The 19,104-nt window shown below is 59.4% G+C and overlaps 1 protein-coding gene across 2 annotated transcripts; it reads right to left on the reverse strand.

Moving 5' to 3' along the window:
* Window positions 1-225: 225 nt before the first annotated feature.
* Window positions 226-5,235, reverse strand: MYL3 (myosin light chain 3). 2 transcript variants are annotated; one of them, XM_069473572.1, is made up of 7 exons: window positions 5,054-5,235; window positions 2,847-2,874; window positions 2,564-2,713; window positions 1,735-1,908; window positions 708-785; window positions 582-622; window positions 226-437 (listed from the first exon to the last, which is right to left on the reverse strand). In XM_069473572.1, exons 1-6 carry the CDS (start codon window positions 5,180-5,182, stop codon window positions 594-596), a joined length of 588 nt encoding a protein of 195 aa, XP_069329673.1. In that variant the 5' UTR covers window positions 5,183-5,235; the 3' UTR covers window positions 226-437; window positions 582-593. The 2 variants fall into 2 exon arrangements, with proteins under 2 accessions (XP_069329673.1, XP_069329674.1); XM_069473573.1 differs by lacking the exons at window positions 226-437; window positions 2,847-2,874; window positions 5,054-5,235 and adding an exon at window positions 3,803-3,812 and having other exon boundaries at window positions 594-622.
* Between the last annotated feature and the right edge of the window lie 13,869 nt (window positions 5,236-19,104).

Below are 19,104 nucleotides of genomic sequence, written 5' to 3' on the forward strand. Positions count from 1 at the left end.
GGAGGGGGTCCATGCCTCCTCCAGCTCAGCTCCACTCCAGCGTGTGTCCATGGGCCGCAGGATTCACAGAGGTTGGCCAAAGAGAGGCCACAGAGAGGAAAGAAGGATGGAGGGAGAGATGGAAGGGAGGAAGGAGAAAAGAAAGAAAGGAAGGAGGAAAGAAGGAGGAAGGAGGAGGAAGGGAAGAAGGAAGGGAGGGAGGGAGGGAGGGAGAAAGCCAGAAAAGAAGGCAGGCAGGAAGCCATTTATTCATGGGACCCGTGGGGTGGGGACAGAGATGCAGTCACAGGTAAGCACAGCCCGATGGGGCCAGAGATGACAACCATGCAGAGAGGTCTGAGGGCTTGCACAGGAGTCTTGAAACCTCCCCTCCTTCCCACATGTCAGCATCACACATAGGAGAAGAGATGTCCCCAGCACGGCCTGCCCTGGGCTCCCTGAGAGCAAAGGCAGCCGTGCGTTACAGAGGAGGAGGGAGACAGAGGCAGCAGGATGTCAGCTACACACTGGAGTGGTGGGGACAGGAAGGTGACAGCAGCAGGTGTGAAGGGCACTGGGGGCTCAACTGGGTGGGGGCTCACCTGGGTGAGGGTTCAGCTGGCCATGATGTGCTTCACGAATGCTGGAAAGAAGGGGAGGGTGAGCCGCCAAGGCTGGGCCTGGTCCCAGTGCTCCCTCCTGGAAGCCCCCGCCCTTGCCGAGCCCACCTTCGTAGTTGATGCAGCCGTTGGAGTCCTCTTGCCCCGCCATCAGTTTCTCCACTTCGTCTTCCGTCAGCCGCTCACCTGGCAGGAGCAGGAGGTGAGTCACCACCGCTGGAAGTGGGACAGGCTGGGGGGACCTGCCGATCCCTGCATGGTGTCTCCGCCTCTCCAATGTCCCCCCCACCCACCGCCAGCATTGCTCACTGCCCTTGACCATCACCCCGACTCCTGAGGCCAGGAGAATCAGTGATCAGAAGGGCAGGGCCTGAGCCTCAGTATCTTGGTGTTTGCATGACCAGCGTGTACTGTCCTTTGTCCCCACTAGGCTGCAGGGGCTTCTCCATCAGGAGGAAGCCAGGCCCCACACCCCTCTGGAAGCAGTTGCCTTGGGGCAGCCCTTTGAGGACAGAAGAAGGGCCCAAGGGGTGGAGCTGGGGACCTTGGGGGATGATATGGAGGGGACCAAGAGACCACCCACTGCTTCCTAGACAAGTCTGGCACTTTCCTGCCTTGGTACTTTTGTGTGCTGTGCTGGTTCCCCCATTGGAGTGCCAACAGCAGCTCCCCCACCCCTCGCCCCTAGACACACACACATACACATACACGCATGCACACACAAAACAAAGGGACCAGCACAGGCCTGAACACAGTAGGCACTCAATAAATGTTTGCTGCAGAAAAAAGTCACTTTGAGGAGGGGCCCCCAACCAGCCAGGCACCTGCTGGAGGTGGCGTAAGTGGGAGGTGCACAGGGCCCCACGAAGGTTGGTATGCCCACCCCGTCCACATGAGACCACTTAGTGCTGTGGCCCTGGAATTTGACCTTGGAGCAATGAACACCAGGAGTTGATCTGGGTGCACCTTCCTGCCCTGCCCCACTCCCAGAGCTGTCCCTGCTGGTTCTGTATTCCCCACCTAAATGATGTCACTCTCTCCATTTCATGGGTGAGACACCGGCCTGGCAGATGACAGAGCGGTTTCTCCCAGGATGTCCCAAAAGAAGGAGGGGCGGGGGGGAAGGTGCCCTCACCCAGTGTGGCCAGCACATGGCGGAGCTCGGCGCCCATGACCGTGCCGTTGCCCTCCTTGTCAAAGACCCGCAGCCCCTCCACGAAGTCCTCATAGGTGCCTGTGTCCTTGTTCTTGGAAATGTGCTGGAGCATGGGCAGGAACGTTTCAAAGTCCATCATCTTGGTATTGAGCTCTGCAAAGAGATGGTCCAAGTCCCAGTGTCTAAGGGGTGTGGGCACACCCTTCCCCTGTGCCTTATAATGAGGAGCTGTCACCTCTCACACAGTTCCCAAAGCAGTCTACACCAGTTTGCCATTTGCAAAGCATGCCACCACCACAAGGCACAAGTCTGCTGAGAGATGCATTGTTTCCCTGGCCCTCTGCTGTTCACAAGGAGAGTCTGCTGCCGTGCTCCACCGCAGGGGCTCTGTCCCGTACCCCTTGTCTACTTTTGGGGAACAGTCCTCCCCTAGTGTCATTTTCTTACCGACTTCACAATCCTCACCACCTGTGATTAGTCAGGAGTGGCGGGGCCAACTCGCGACCCTCCCTGGGACTGGAACCTGTGGGGAGGGCTTGGGTCTCACTCTTCCATAGGTGTCAGTCCCTGTGGCCAGGAGGCCTGGCGAATCAGCTTGGGGCCAGATGGCCCAGCAAACCATCACTGTCTGTCACTATGTCAGCATGGCTCTGAGACAAGCCTCAGTGTCCTCATGGAGACAATGGAAGGATATCAGGAAAGGACACAGCAAGCAGGTCCTCGTGCTGTCCCATCACTGATGGCAGCCCACCCTGGCAGTCTCCCCTGGGACTGGCACTAACGGGGGCTCTCAGGCAGAGGGTACTACCTTCCTGTCTAGGCTTCCCCAGGACACGGAGCACCTCAGCCTGTGTGGGGTTCTGGCCCAGCGCCCGCAGGACATCCCCACACTGCCCATACGTGATCTTCATCTCACACTTGGGTGTGCGGTCGAACAGCATGAAGGCTTCCTTGAACTCTGCCAGGAGAGGACAGTGAGCTTTGACACTCCCAAGTGAGCCCACCTCACTCCCCCGACACCAGGGTTCCCCCTTCAGGCCTGGGAACCATAGCCCAACCCTGCAACCCCTGGGCTCCAGACCGCTGCTCACCTGCAATCTGCTCTGGTGTGAACTCGATCTGAAAAGAGACCCCAAAGACTTGAGTGCCAGGCTCAAAGCGTGGGGCCAAGCCTCTTCCTGGTCACTCCATGGCCAGCCCAGGCCCCAGCTCCTCAGCTATCCCAGCCTGTCCCACTCCAGCATCCCAGCCTCCACCACCTAGGACCTCCTGTGGTCCACCCCGACACCCTCCTGCCTCCTTAACCCCCACCCCCACCCAATCTGAAGGCCTTGAGCTTGTGCATGCCCAGACCCTGATGCCTGGCGGGCCATGGCTGGGTAGTGGCGAGGAGGGCAGCCTGGCTCCCCAAGGCCTCAGTCCAGGGTGAGCCTTACCTGATGCTCCTGGTCCTAGACAGATGTGCCTTAAGCCATAAGACCTGACCCCGATAGCTTTGCCCGGGACCCAGTGGGCAGGATTGTCAGCATGAGGGATGTGGGAGGCCTTGCGGTGGCAGGAGGAGGGAGGGTGTGGGTTCAGGCCAGAGGGTGTGGCAGCACAGTGTGGGGGGGTGTGCATACATGTGTGCATGTGTGTTCACATGAGCGTGCATGTGCGTGTGTCTATATGTGTCTGCCCACACAGAGCCCCGGGGCCCCTGGAGGCTGGGCACAGCCACTCACACACCCTGTCTGTGAGCCCCAGTGTAGCCCCCACAACCCAGCAGAGCGTGGGGCCTGAGTGATGCTGGCCACATATTTGCTGAGGCCACGCTGCGGCCACCCTGAGGTGAGGAGGCCTCCTGGACCCCATGTCCCCCTCCTCACCCGATTCCAGATCTATTTTTATCGTTGCAGTCATTCGCCTCAAGGTCAAGGTCACACAAGGGAAAGGAGCATGGAGGAGGGGGCGTGACTGGTGCCTCTCCCACTGCTGCTCCCTGGGAGCCCCACCCACCCCACAGTGCGCCCTGCCATGGTTGTCCTGCACGGCTTCTGGCTCAAGCCAGTGCTGGGAAGAAGTTGTTGACTCTCTCCCTCCAGAAGACCTGCTGAGATTAAGGTCCCTGGGCTCCCAGCAAAGGCCCCCTGTCCTTCACGTGCCAGCTTGAGGGAGCACATGAGGGGCCTCATTATCCCTGCCTCTCAGAGGGGGGTCTGTGCCACCCTCAGACCTGGCACTGCCGTGGGCCCCGGGGTGGCTGGGGGACAGGGAGCCACCTCCGAGTAACATGCTCTGAATGGTCCCCATCAACCCTGCAAGGGGGGCTCATCGCCCCGTCTCACAGCTGAGGAGACCAAGCCTCCTCAGAGCGGCAAAGGGGCTTGGCCACTGAGAGGGAGCAGACCTGGGATTTGGACCTTTGGCTCAAGGGACACAGGTAGGTGCCTCCGGGAAGGGCTCATGAACAGGAGGCACATGTGAACAGGTGGAGTGTAGGTCTTGCTGGGCATGAGGGGTTGGGGATGGCCCCACAGGGTCCCTCAGGAGGCAGCAGGGCAGCAGTGGCTTGTGGCCAGCCAAGAACAGGGAGCAGGCAGGACACAGGCGTGCCGCTATGCAGATGCCACAGGTGGGAGTCATAGCTCCCTCCAAGTTTAGACTCTGGGAAAGACTTCCTAGTGGGGGTGGGCGTGCTCCTGAGGCCACTGGCCATAGCTCCACCACCAGCTTCCTACATGGCTTTTGGGATGTCCCTACCCAGCCTGTGCCTCAATTTCCCCACCTACAAGCTGAGGCCCAAGAGCTCTGGGCTCAAAGACCTTGAGGGGGTGAGTGTGACCCAGCCTGGGCAGGGGCCCCACTTCCCCTTACTTCCCACCCTATCCACCCTTGAGGACTTGGCATGAACTTGGGACCCCTCAGCCGGACAAGGAAGATCCCTGTCTGGTTACAGGGGATAGGGGGACAGCTAACCCCAAGGATGTGAGGTCCAGGAAGAAGGGCAAGGGAGAGTCAGCTTCCAAAACCACCAAAAAGACATTCCCTTCAAAGCCCAGTCCAGAGTCCTCCCTCGAGTGTACTGGGCTCTGAGTAGCACCAGGGGAGTCCTGCCTAACGTCTGACCACCGTCTCTCCTGCTACAGTCCTCCTGACACCTGAAGCAAGCAGAGCTTGTCTGACTCCTGCACAGAAGCTTCCAGCTTCAGCTCAGTCAGTGCTCACTTCTGGATCCTGACGGGCCACTGGGTAGATCTATTCTGGGATCCACTCACCTGCCCAGCCCCTCCTGCCACAACCGAGCTCCCACACCCACCTTGATCTTAGAGGCATCAAACTCGACCTCCTTTGGGCGCTCCGGCTCAGGTGGGGGTGCGGGAGCTGGAGCTGCCTTGGGGGCTGCCTTGGCCTCATCCTTCTTGGGATCTGGCTTTTTGGGAGCCATGGGGGCTATAAGCACAGAGAGAGCTGAGAAGAGAAGGGTGCAGACAGCAGGGTAGGTGAGCCGCCGTGTCCAGTCCTTTATCCTGCCTGGACACCTCATGACCCCAGCCCCACCCCTACAGTGCACAATAGGGACAGGGCCATAAAAGGACATTGGCTCAGCTCAGGGGCTATTTTGGGGTCTGGGGAGGGCATTGTTCAGGCTCAGGAATGGGTGGGGGAGGGAGGCTCTCCATTCCTCCCAATCACCTGTTGGAGAGAGGGAGGAGGAGAGGGGGACAAAGGCCACCGCTCAACACACACATATGCACACACTCATGTGCACACGCACACATACCAACACAGGGGCCCTGCCGCCTCTCAGCAGGTTAATAAATCGAACAGGTGTAGAAGCCTGGCCCAAGTGTGTGCTGCATGCTATGTTGGGGGCACAAGGACTGGAATTACCCAAGGACACCTCTTGAGTTAAACTTCCCATCTATGCATCCAATTACCCTGTGTCTGCGTCCGTGTCCACGGGGGGGGGGGGGGGGGGGGGGGGGGAGGTTGGCACGTATCTGTGTGTGTTGTCTCTGTGTGTCTGTGTCTGGGTGCCTTTAGGAGTGTGGGGGTCTGTGTGTGCCGTGTCTGTGTCTACGCGGGGGATGGTGTGTATCTGGGTGCTGTCTCTGGGTCTGTATCTGGGTGTTTACAAGCATGCATCTGTGTGTGTCTATGTGAGTGTGTCTGTGGGTGTTGCTTCTATGTGTTTATGTCTGGGTGTTTATATGTCTGTGTGTGTGTCTAGTAATGGCAGGCAGCTGCAGCCCTAGCTGTGGGTCCAGGATTCTCTGGGAACACCCCAAGGGGCAATAGAACGAGTGCTGCTCCCTCAAGCACAGTCACCCCAGGCCAGTCCAGCAGCTCAGGCCCCCACAGCCTCCCTCAGCAGCTCCTGCCTGGCTGTGAGGCCGGCTTCTCAGGTTTCACCCGGCTTCCTACTGCCCCTCCCTACAGCTCCAGTGACCCACCTTTCCCTACACGCCCAGTGGCCTGGTCCCCCCCCCCCCACCCGTCACACACTATACCCCCTGCCAGAGTGCCCTTGCCCCTCCTCTGCTTGGCACTTTCAAACCTCCACTGTGGCCTGTTCCAGGAAGGTTTCTCTCATGCTGTTCCACAGCCCCACGCCTCCCTCTGCCGACTCTCTGGCGGGGCCCCTGAGAGGGTCTTCATCTCTGAGGGACCCCAAGGTGCCGAGCAGGGTTTGTGCCTGGTGTCAGCCCTCGGCAGATGGCAGTGACAGAGTCAGCCTGGCTGGGCCGCCATTTGGGGAGGTGGGAAGGCTGAGGTGGCGTGAGGCTGCTCCGACATAGGACACCCAGAACGGGGACATCTTGCAAACACATTGGGCTCTGTTGCTTGCCCAGTGTCTGTGTCTAGGGGGTGGGAAGGAGGTGTTCCTGGTTATTTTTAAGTGTCTGGAGCCTTTGATAGAAACTTCAGAGGCAGTGCCCACCCCCACTTCCCGAGGGCCTTCCCTGGTGTGGAGAGGGCTGCAGCCCCAGCCTGAGAGGATTCCCCGGGCCTCTACCTGGGGCACCCCCACCTTCCTCCTGCTGGGCCCAGTCCCTCTCATCCTGTCACTCAGCCTCATGGTGAGGGGACAGCAGTCCAGGCCTGGGGCTGGGCCCCCTCCTGGCCAGAACACATTCCTCCCCTCATCTGGAGGGCAGAACACCCCACATCTGGAAATCTGACAACATCCGGGGCTTTGAGGGGGGGCAAGTTTTTCACTTTTCTTCCAGATGTTTGGCAACAGTATTGAGAAAGAAGGGGGTGGGGGGAGGGTCGGCAGAGATGAGCCAGGAATACCACAAGAGGAGAAGACAGCAAGAGGGGGACACACAGAGAAAGGCCCCCAGGTGGTCCCATCGCCCAAGCCTGCTGACCCCCAGGACAAAAGTCACACAGGAGCCCCCACACACCCATAGCCAACAAGACCAATTTCCTTTCATCCATCATGGGGGAAACTGAGGCCCAGGGCAGAGGGCATACCCAGGGCCCCCGCCCCCATCCCATTTCTTTCATCCCCACACAACTGCTCTCCCTTCAAAACCACCCAACAGCTGCTCAAACAGGGTAAGTCAGTGACATGAGTGTCCCAGGCCTCAGTTTCCGGGTCTGTGCTCTGGGGTGGGCAGGCTCATGCAGCCAGCCAGAGCCACACAGTGCTACCTTCCCCTGCCTGTGTGTGGCAGGGTGGAGGGAATGGTTGGTCCGCTTCCCTCACGCACAGGGCAGATGTCTTGCAGTCGGGACAGGGTGCACAGAGCCACCCTCCATCCCTCACCAGGGCCCAGATCAAGGCTGGGGCGGGGACTTCAACTGTCTGAGCTCTGACTCTGAGCATGCCCCTGCTGGCGTCCCAGAGCAACAGTGCCTGGAGCTCACCCACAGGATGACCTTCAAACTATAATGAACGCCCAGCCCTTAGCAGGGACTCTGTGGGGATCAGCCAGAGCCCTCCCAGGGCCTGCCCCTTTACTGCCAGCGGGACAAGGCAGGGTGTGAGCAGGTATGCACAGGTGGACAGGGCATGGGGGCTGCAGCAGGGAGGGGCGGGTGGCAGTGGGCAGTGAGGACAGGCCACACCACGGCTTGGTACTCAGCTCTCTCCTAGGTCCCAGCCTGAGCTTCATGCCCTTCACGAATGGCTGCCGAGCAGACAAGATCCTGGCAGGACCTGCACAGCCTGGATCCTACCCGTTTCGGCTCCCCCAGCCCTGATGCCTGAGTTATGGCCCAGTCTGCTGCAGACTCGCTCATGCCACGTTCCGGAGTCCTGTCAGGGCAGCCACCTAACTCCCCCTCCCCCAGCCAAGGGGATGCAGGGGAAGATGTGCGCCCTGACTTCTAAGGGGCCTGTGGATTAAGGCAGGAGACCCCTGGCCACACTGGCCTCCTTCCAGGTGCTTTCTAGGCCGGCATGCCTTTGAACAGGCTGTTTCCTCCCCTTTGGATGCTGTCAGGACTCTGGTCTCAGTGAGTGTCACCTCCTCTGAGAAGCCTGCTCAGACCACCCTGGTCCTGTTCTCTGCCTTGTCGCTGTCCCTAACCCCTCATCCCTGTGCCCACTAAAATGAGCTTGTTTCTTTGTTCTCTGGTCTCTTCTGTGTGTCCTCCCTCCCATGAGTGTCGGCCACCACAGGACTGTTTTGTTCGTCCACAGCTATATATCCCCAGGACCTGGAACACAGTAAATACTGAAGGAACAAATGTCCCAAATATCTCAGCTTAACCATCTCTCACAGGGCGATTGAGACCCCTTGCCAAACCCCAACCCTGAGTGGGGTGAGGGGCAATAGGGGGATTTGCTTCCTGATTGACAGGAGCTCTGGTGATGCAGAGGGCACCCTGGGACAGTAGTGCAGCAGCAGCTGGCCCCAAGCCCACCTGCAACCTCCCCACGCCCACCTCGATTCAGGCCTGCTCTTCGCGGCCTGAGGAGGTACTTGACCACAACTGGCCAGCAGGGGGCGTAGAAGGGATGGGAACGGACATTTGCTTCCTGGACCTGAACTCTAGAACCCAGGGTCCCAACCCAGACCCTAGATCTGGAACCTGGAAACCCAAACCCAAACCCAAACCCCAGATTCAGATCCCACAGTCTGAACCCCAAACTCAGAACCCAGAACCCAAAGTCCAGGACTACACCCCACACTGGGGACCCAGACCCAGATTCTGGCACTGAAACCTTGAGCCCAGACTCCAAAACCCAGGATGCCAAACTCAGACCTTAAACCCAGACTCCAGATCCTAGAGCCCAGCCTCAGGACACAGGATTCTAAACACAGACCCCAGATCCAGGATTCAAGACCCAGTACTCAGGACTTAGGACTCTAAACCCAGACTTCAGGACCATAAACCCAACCCAAACTCCAGATCCAGGACAGGAGCTGGTGGTTTTCCAGATCTGCACGGACTGTTGCCCTGTATGGACAAGGGCAGGGTGGGGGCAAGGGGTAAACTCTTGGCAAGCAGCGGGGTGGGTGCTTGGCAGACCTCCCTGACAATTTTCAGAAGGGAATGAGGAATGTCCCTCATCCCGTCAGAGCCAATTTGGGGAGCTCAGAGTATGGTTGCCACGTGGAAGAGCTTGTGGGGAGGTGAGGCCTGGCCGTCCCTTGGGCCCAGGAGCCAGAAGCAGGGGAAGAGGGTCGGGTTCCCCACGTGCCCTTGTCCCCTGGGCCACAGGCTCCGCAGGCTGCCCTGGCCCGCCCTGGCCCGCCCCTCCTGGCCCACAGCCTCTGGGCTGGGACGCAGGCCCACACTTCCCGGAGGAGTCGAGAACGCGGCCTGGGCCAGACCCACAGCCTTAGAAGTAGGTCAAATGTTGCCGCGCAGCAGGTCCTGGGGACCCTGTCCTCATGTGGGCTGGCCCATGGGCTGCAGCTCACTCACCAGGGCACACATGTGTGTCCACATATATGCGAACTCACCACCACACGCTGGGTGTCCATGAACACAGATCCCACACAGGGCCCCTAGGTCCCTACCCAGTTGCACCAATAGGGGTGCCATGGCCCCAGGGAGGGCAAAGGCTGCCCAGCAACTCTGACTAGAGGCGGCATGAGGCAGGCACGAGGACCAGGAGAAGATGAATTTCTGCACCATCCCACAGACCTGGAGCCGTGGGTGAAAGTCTGACTCCAAGGAGGACTTCCCAGCAAGGCTGCTCTGCCACTAACAGGATGTGGCCCGCTTCCCGGAGGCACAGCTCAGGGCCTTGAAAGATGGGAAAGAGTGTCCAAGGGGGAGGCAGGAGACTCCCCATGCTCTTGTGACCCAGCTTGGTCCCTGCTCCTCTTGGCCTCAGTTTCCCCACCTGTACAATGGCCACAGGTGGAGCAAGGTGATCTTAGGTTCAGAGGACAGCCTCTGCCCCGAGACCCAGCCCATCCTCACTACCCCTACACCACACACAGACAACTCTGTCCTTGGGCAGGCCAAACACAACCCTCAGGCCCCTCCCTCTACCCACTGTGCTGACGGGGACCAGATGCTCCAACCTTGTGGTTCTAGGGGTGGGGGTGGCAGGGCCCAGCGGGCTGGCAGGCAAACCCTGGGTTTGGCCCAGGGACCTATAATCAGCTCCTGCCCCTCTGATCCTGGCCCAGGACTGACGCTTGGGGCTGTGGTGTCCTGGCCGGCTGTGGCCACGGCCGCTATATTTGGGAGCCCAATTCAGCATGAGGGAGGGGTGGGCCGGCAGCAGCCTCCAAGGACCAGGGCCTCATGGAGGATGGTATGGGGGCAGCATTGGCCAGACTTGGTCTGTTGTGGAAGGTGGGCACAGCCCTGACTTCAGGGCCATGGTCTCTCCTCAAGAGCCTGGACAGGGGGTCATTAGCCCTGCCCTTAGTGACTAGTCCAAGGAGGGGACTGAAATTGTGTCTGGGAATATTGAACCCCTAATTTAGCTCAAAAAGTCAGAATGCCAACTGGGGTGTGCCTTCTGATTGCATGAGGAGGGGTGGGGGCTGTTGAGGGTGCATGGGGGGCACAGAAAAGGCTCTTGAGGGGTGAGGTTCGGGGTAGAAGGGTCTGGGATGGGGGTGCCCACATGCTGGTCAAGGGAGCCCAGAAAACAAAGGCCGTGGGTGGTGGGCAGAGGGCACGGAGTGAGGTGTGGCCCTGAGCCCCAGCTCCCCAGCTCTGCCTGCTGCTCCAGCTTCCGGACAGGGGCCCTGCCCCTCCCCCCAGCGTGGCCTGTGGCCTCCTTGAACTGCTCTGGACATTCCCTGCCACTGGGCCAAACCCTGTACTCTCCCACCAGCAGTTTCCCAAAGAGCAAATATTTATTGTCCTTGGAAGAAAAAAAAAGAGTCCCCTTTTAGGATAGGGGTCTGGGAGCCGCTACTGAGGTTTGCAGGGGCTCAGCAGCGGCCTGAAATGACCAGAAACCCCACCTGGACAGGCTGAGGGAGGGGGAAGGAGGGTGCGCACGACGTGAGCCGGCCTGGGAGGAGAGGGTGAGCGGCTGCCCCAGGCTGCTGGGCTCCGGCTCTGCCCGCTCAGGACCCTGGGCCGCACTCTTTGCTCCCCTTGCCTCCATTTCCCCAAGGCATCTCCAGAACAGCTCTGAGGGGACACAGACACTGCCACGTGAAGCATGAACATGTGTGTGACTGTAGGGGTGTGTGTGGTCTATGTGTATGTAACCATGGGCACGAGGATGGGACCACATGCGTGCTTGTGTGGGAATATGTAATCTTGTGTGCTTACGTGTGTCACCGTGAGCGTGAGGCTGTGACCACGCGTGGGTATGACCATGCCTGGGTGCTCCTGGCTCTGTGTGCGTGTCTGTCTGTGAGCCTGTTCATCTGTTGGCATGGGCGGGGCGGGGGCCTGTGGACACAACCTCTGTTGAATGGCCAATTCAGTCAAAAATGCAAGTAAATTTAGCAGGGGGAAAAAAAACCCGTCAGTCAGATGAGGAGTCTGAATTGAGTGGTTGTTTGACTGGATGGACCAACTGTCTCAGGCAAACAGTTCCCGCTTGCTGGGAGGAGGAACGGGCTCCCCCAGGCCATCATGGGGAAACTGGAGATGGGGACCCTTGACTGTGGCAGAGACAAGACACAGAGACTGCGACAGAGACGAGAGGATGGAGAGAAATGGGGCAGATTCAGAAACGGGGATAGAGGGTTGGTAGGTGGACCAGGGACAAAGGTTGCCCTCGGGAGGGTGTAGTTCCCAGAGCAGTCCTGTCGCCCCTAACCTCAATTCCCGGCTGGCATAAGGCAAAGTCATTCCCACCCCTCACCCACCTTGAAGCAGCCCCCGTGGACAAGGAGTAAAACCAGACCAGGATGCAGGAAAAGAGGGTGGGCATGGGCTGTTGGACAGAGGGGACGGGATGAGAAAGGAGGCAGTGCCGGGGACAGGGACAACAGTGGTGGCAGTGAAAGCAGGAGGTGACAAGGAGGTGATGGTCGTGATGACAGTGGAGAGGCAGAATGGGCTAGGAGAGCCCCCCAGTCCCCTTGCAACTAGCTGTGGTGGCCCCCCCAGACACAGGGCTGTCCCCACTCTGCCCCACCCAGCACCAGCTGTGGCCTTGCCTCCAGTGGCCACATAAAAACCCTCTGTGGCCCAGGGTGTGGATGCTGCGTTAAAAATGGCCCAAGTCCCCAGCCAGGAATAGTTAGGGTCGATTCCGGTACCTGCCTGTGTGGGTATTTATATATCCACCCACCCAGTGTGATTATGTGTGTCTCTCTCTCTCTTTCTCTCTCTCTCACACACACACACACACTCTCAGGATCCCCAGTCAGGCTAACCCACCCCTGCCGTGTGTCTGTGTCTGTTGTCTGTCTGGAGATGTCCACTGGTCCCTGGACACTGCCCGCTCCACCTTTGCCCGCTCTGCCTGGTCCCCTTCCACCAGCACTGGGGTCCACGGGAAGGACACGTGCACACACACACTCAACCAGAAACCCTGGCCCACAGCTGCTTGGGCCAAGAGCAGACACACTGTGCCCACATCCTTTCCACACGTATCCTCACGCTGCATAGATGCCTTTGCACTTATGCACTTATGCATACACATCCACACACCTTTGCACAGACATGCTTTCACACACATATTGCACACATGCACATGCCTTTGGACGCACATGCACACACCCTCCCCCCCACACCTAATGCACCACATCTTTGAGCTGCTCACAGGGCTAGAAAGAACACCCAGGTGTGACTTTGGGGTGGAAATTAGGAGCACTGGGGAGGAAGAACAAGGCTGAAGGCAACAGAAATCAGGGGACCCTACGAGGTCTGGCACGGTCTGTGTGTACGTGCGTGGAGGGCCATCCCACCCACCCTGTTCATGGAAGGGGAAACAGAGGCCCGAGCAGAGCAGCTGGGCCCGGAAGGTCAGCGTCCCTGATGTGGGGCTCTCCAGCCGCAGCATCTGTGTTGTTCTTGGCACATCCAGGCCAGATAAGGACGGGGTCGGAGCTCGGCTCTCGTGGGAAAGGACTCTCTGGAAGGCTCCCGACCCATTCCTTTCCCAGATCTTAGACCCCAGTGCAAGCAAGAGGAAGGCAAAAGGGAAGAAAGATGGCTGGGAGACAGGCAAGTCCCCATCAGGCCAGCCTCGAGGGCTGTGGGGAGACCATGGTAGGTTCAGAGACTCACAGATGCTCAGGAACGTGGAGTGACTCCTCAGACCAGCATGGGACCCCCCAAGTGCAGGCTTTGGAGCAGATGGGGAGGGGCAAAGCCAGGCACCCAGATTTCTGAGCCCCTCTGCTCCAGGGAGCCTCCTGAGGTTCTAGAGCCAGGGCTGAGATTGGAGGCTCTGTGTCCAGTGGTCTGGAGCTGGGATGGATGGAGAAAATGTTTTGGGGGGACAGTTGGATGTTTGGAGACACTGGAGCAGCATCATCCCCCTGATACAAAGCAGATCAGGGTGCTAGTCCTGGGATTGGTACCGGGGCCAACTGGGGACAGGGGATCCAGTTCTGGTCCTGGTCCCATCACGGACTCCTGGAGCCTCTTCCCTTCTGGAGACCTCAGTGCTCTCACCTGTACAATGGGGCATCCCTGATGTCAGTGTGGGTCATCCTTGGACCTGGATCTCCTTCTCCCCCTGCCCAGGTCACAGGGAATGGGGAGAGCTGAAGCTTAGGGCCAAGTCAACAGGGGAACAATTGGCTGGAATTCTGCATAACACAGGGGCTCAGGCAACATTGCAGATAGGCCAGGAGGGACCGTGGTATTCCTGGGCCCCAGGGAGCTCTGTTGGACTGTGAGCCCCACACATCTGAAGGGGGCCTTGCCTTCAGGAGTCCTGGCCTAGGGCATAAACAGGAAAGCCTCTGCGGTGGGTATGGCAGGGGATGCCTAGGGCCCCGAGACCGAGACCCGTCCCCCAGCCCTCCCGCAACTAGCATGCTCACGCCCTGTAATCACTGTAGATGGAGTTCCCAAGGTCAGGCTGCCAGGAGTCACCACCACCTCCAGGCCCCTCTTGCCTGACCTTGGGGTCTAGAGAGAGGACATGCCAGTCTCCCTATCCCCATTTTCCCCCTGAGGGAGCAGCTGAAGGGACAGCTGGGCTGGGCTGGGCTTTGGGACCAGGGTGGGTCCTCCCTGGCAGCCCCAGGCCTCCCAGGCTTCAGTCTTCCATCTCAGGGTCAGGCCAGAATCGCTCCAGCTTGGCCTTTGGGCTGCTCCCTGATCTTCTGAGAACTTGCCATCGGATGTATTCAATCTCACAAGGCTCCCTGGAGGAGTACGTTCTAACATTGAATGACAGGGACTTGTCCAATGGCCTGAGAACTGTCCTTCTTAGGTCCTGGGCTCTTCTCCCTCCTTATGAGGAAACAGAACCTCCCACAGCAACTGACAGACAAGGGCTGCAGGGCCAGGGTGTTCGATGTCCAGAACTCAGGGCTCACAGTGCCTTAGGACAGAGGCAGCAGTGCATTACACCCAGCACTAAATTCCCCAGTCAGAAATCATGAGGTCCAGGTCTCGCTCTGCTGGAGGTTTGGGGTGCAGACCCAGGAAGACTCCAGAGAACAGGGTGTGTCTGAAGGGCATACAGGAGCCCCCCAGGCTGAGAAGGGAAGGACAAGTCAGACAGGGCAGAGGCCAAGAGCTCACAGCAGGCTCGGGGGACTGGGAACATAGGGCAGTGCGGCCAGGCACCCTGAGGGCGTGGGCCAGACCGGCCTCATTCTCCAAGTCTCTGGGGACGGGGGCGCAGCCCAGCACACAGTAAGTGCATACTCAAGGAGCCAGGGAAGGCAGGGCCCAGCTGTCAGAACACGGTCCTTTCTCCTCTCTCTCCTCTATCTGCTAGGTCATCACTTCCTTGCCCCCTCCGCCCCCAAGGAGCCCTCTGTGGTTATGCTTGAGTGGGAAAATGGATGCGGAGCCACTGAGCTGGAAGGGGGGGGGCACCCACCCTTCCATCTTGGACCAGCGCTGCTCACTGGGTGGGAATGGCTTCCGGAGCCAGCTGTGCTGGGAGAGGGTGTTGCTGTTGGGGACAGGATGTGCTGGATGGCCAGGAGGTCAGTGCTCCAGTCCCCTGCCTCTGTGTCCCCCGCCTCTGTGTCCCCCACCCCAGCTCAGGAAAGGACTACAGTGGGGCTGGGAGAGGCCTAGACCACCGACCTCCCCGAGGAGTGCATGACTGAGTCCAGGAAATGGGACTTTTCACCAACTCCTGAAGAGGCAGAGAGGCCCCGGGGACAGAGTGGTGGCTGTAGCAGGCAGGAGCTGGGCGTGCTGTTGCCTTCACTGAGCCCGACCAGCTGCCAATGCCCCGCCAGCTTCAGGAAGGTGTCTGAGCCACCTTGCTGTTGTCCCCAGAACCAACTCCCCAAGCCAGCAACCTACCTGTCCCCAGTGAGGGCCCTTCGGCCTCTCCCACGGAGGCTCACCTCAGAGGGCAGGGTTGTTCGGGAGGCCTGGGTACTTGGTCTGGATGAGCGGGGTGACCTCTGGCACGCTGTTGCCCCCCTCTGGATGTCGCTCTCCCAAACACACTTTTATAAACTTCCCCAAAGTGCTTCCCCTTTCTGGCCAGTTCAGCCAACGTCCACGGTGCCTGCGGGCCAGGCTCTGTGCCGGGGACAGGACAGCCAGGCAGACACAGGCCCGATCCTGGCCCCAGAGACGTTCCCAGTGTCCGCCAGCTCGTTGCCTCACCCCAGACAGTGTCCCCTGAGGCATTCGGGATGAGAGGAAACTGAGGCCCAGAGAGATGGCCCAGCTAGAGCCAGGACCACCCACATAGAGGGCTCCTCCAGGCCCAAACAGGGCCAGAGTGTCAAGACTAAGGGTTGCCACCCAAGGTCTCCCTGACATAGCCCCCAGCAAGGATCCAGTGTCTGAGCTAACCCCCTCCCCACTGCCTTCTCCTTCCTGGCCCCCTCCTCCCTGCAAACCGCAGGGCCCAGCCAGCCTCTGGAACGCGTGCCCAGGACCTCGGTGATATTTTGAGTTTAAGAAAACTTTGCAGTCGGCAGGAGCTCTTAAAGGTTATAAATAGCAGCTGCGGGAGCCCATGCCGGGAGAGGCGGAAACACGTGTCAAACACGCCTGGGAGGGGGCTATTCCGAGGCACAGACCCTCCCCTCACACACACTAGGGACCCACCAGGCTTCTGGGGATTTTACAACCCCTGGAGCGGGAAGTCACACCCCACCCGGAAGGCGTCTGGGAAACAAGACCTCCCCTGGCTCCCCACCAGGGTCCCCAGTGGCTGGCCAGGTTGCCCGGGGCATGGGGGGGGGTGCTGCTGAAAGGGGATCCAGGGTGGGAGGTCTTTCTCTTACCCCCGCCCCATACCACCAGGGGTCTCCCTCAGAGCTGCCCCTGGGAACAGCAGGGCTGAGGGGTTTTGGACTAGAGTGTCCACACCAGCCCCAGTCAGTGGCTGGAGGAACTGAAGGTGGGGATGGAATTGTTTCAAGGGGGTTTCAAGGTTCAGTGGGGAAGCTGGGCAGGGTTTGAACCCCCAAGCCACAGTTCTCCCCACCAAACGCTGCTGCTGCCTCCTTTCCATTTCCAGGCACCACTGGACAATGCTTTAACCCCCCCAAATAAGGTGCAATTGAAGGGCTGCAGACAGCGTGCAACACCAGGGTAAGCAGACCTAGGGCCTCGCCCCTCAATGACCTGTCCAATCCCAGTGTTTCTGCTTCCGATGAAGACCCCTGTTGAACAGATGAGGACGAGAGGGCTGGAGAAGATGAGAGACTTCCCCCACTCCGGTGGGATGCGTGCCCATGCCCACCCTGCCAGAGTGCGGATTGTCAACAGCCCAAGGCCAGGTATGGGCTCTCCACAAGGAAGTCAGCTCTGGTTTGGGCCACTGCAGTCTCAGGCTTGCCTCGAAGGCCATACAATTTGAGGACGTGCCCGCAGGAGCCTACTGTGAGGGGACACAGCCCTGCCTTCTGGGGCCTGATCTGAGAAAACAGTTTTGAAGGGGCCATCGAAGGAGCACTTCAACCTCCACCACCTCCCTGGATTTCCCCAGCTGCTCAGCAACGTGCCTGGGGCAGGAAACGTTCCCCCAATGCAAAGACCTGGAAACTGAGGTGTGTCTGAGGCTCCCGCCCCCCATCCCCAGTCCTGCCTCACTCATGCCCCACCTGCTGCCCGTGGCCCCCAGCGGGTCTGGGGGCGGCAGCCAGGCTTGGCGTTCAGGCGTTCTGAACCTCAGGGAGCCCCAAAGGGTTTATGGGGCTCCCAATGAATGGGAGCCTGTTGAGCTTCGGAGGGGGCCAGCCCGAGTAAACATGGCTGGGTCTGAGCGGCCATTCTCCCCCTGCCTCTTTCCCCAGGACCCAGGACCAAAATACGACTTCCTGTCCCCGGAGCTGAAGGCTGGACTCGCCCCTCAGAGCCCTGGGCTGGGGCCCACTGGAGGAACACAGGCTGGCCTGCACAGGCGGCCCCAAGGCTTGAGGGAGAAAGGGCTTTGGGTTTTCAGACCCATATGACTCCCTGCATCCAAGACCCCTTTGAGCCTCAAGCTACCCATCTATTAACGACAGATCAGGAAACTGAGGCCACGAGCAGCAAGGGGCCCAGCTCAGCGCCCCACAGGTCGGGACAGAATAGGCCCCAGCCTCCCGATTCCCTGGCCAGCGAGGATGGGAATGTGGAGGAGCAGGGCGGTGCATGTGGATGCAGCAGAGGGAGAGGCTCTGAGTGGAGAGTCGGGGAGGAGGGAAGCTTTCAGACAGCAGCGGAGCTCTTCCCGCTTTAGACACAACTGCCCACTGACCTGGGAGCTGAGGTCTGGGCCCCGCTGGCCTGGTCACAGAATGGCCATGCATCCTGGAAGCAGCACACTTCAGAGTAGCGTAAGTGCTGCTGGTCACAGGCTTGCTATGTACCCTGGCCAGCCCATTCTGCTCTGTGGGCCTCAGTTTCCCCCACCTGGAGGCCAGGTAATGACAAGCTCCCTGCCTCCCTTTATAGCTTGTGAACCAAAAAGTACTTTGAAAACTGTAACATGTGGTACCCTCTCCAGGAGCCTAGAAGACTGAGGGAGAGGTGGCTCCTGGGGCCGGGGGCCTAGGAATGTACTCCAGTGGCTGAGGGGTGGTTGGGGCCAGCAGCCTTACGTGCTGGGCACCGGGGGCTGCAGCTGGAATGTGCTGAGTGGCAGCTGCCACGTGAATCATTACACCTTGTCAGGCGGATCCTGGGACTTTCAGACACAAACCAGCTCAGGCTGGGCTCAGGCAGAAGGGCGGCCTCCAGCCGGAGTTACTGGGCCCTGGGGTGAAGTTTCCAGGATCTTACATGGTCTCTGTCTCCCTCTCTGCCCACATCTTCATCCTAAGCATCCAGCCCTGGTTCTACAGACCCACAAAGGGCGGTCAGCCTGTCTACTCTGTGACTGGTAACTGCATAAACAGACCCTGAGCTATGGGGGAGGGACCTGGGGGGCAGACAGAGAGGGCTTCCTGGCTGGCTCCGCACCAGAAGCCCACATTCCAGTGGGCAAGGAGTCAGATATGGTGTATCTGTGGGGCTGCAGGGGTGGGGACAAGGGCTAGAATGGAATGAGGTCCTTACATCTCTCCTGGCTGGGAGCCACTGGATAGCCAGTGCTGGGAGGCCAGACCTTCTTAAGATCTCGGTTTTCCTGCCTGTGACACGGGTCTGAACCACCCCAACCCTTCATCTGATTTCTCTGGGTGCCTAAAACTTGAATGAAGTCACTTGTAGGAGCTGTGTTCATATCTTATGGTGGCCTGATATTCCTGAGATGTTGGAAAGGACCAGAAGGGTTAGACAGGGACACAGGGACAGACAGAAGGGGAGTTGGAGAGAGGCTTGGCAGGACAAGAGAGGACGACTGAGACACACACACACCTGAGGGCCTGAGTGGCCAGGGCACCT

The sequence above is a fragment of the Eulemur rufifrons genome, chromosome 7 (assembly GCF_041146395.1).
Source record: "Eulemur rufifrons isolate Redbay chromosome 7, OSU_ERuf_1, whole genome shotgun sequence".
Lineage (NCBI taxonomy): Eukaryota > Metazoa > Chordata > Mammalia > Primates > Lemuridae > Eulemur > Eulemur rufifrons.

Excerpts from the sequence above, each read along its gene's own strand:
- MYL3 (XM_069473572.1), bottom strand. The coding sequence starts at position 5,182 with ATGGCTCCCAAAAAGCCAGATCCCAAGAAGGATGAGGCCAAGGCAGCC. Across the intron at positions 2,875-5,053 it reads TTGATGCCTCTAAGATCAAG|ATCGAGTTCACACCAGAGCA; the intron begins GTGGGTGTGGGA and ends GTCTCTTTTCAG. Across the intron at positions 1,909-2,563 it reads GGGGAAGCCTAGACAGGAAG|AGCTCAATACCAAGATGATG; the intron begins GTAGTACCCTCT and ends ATCTCTTTGCAG.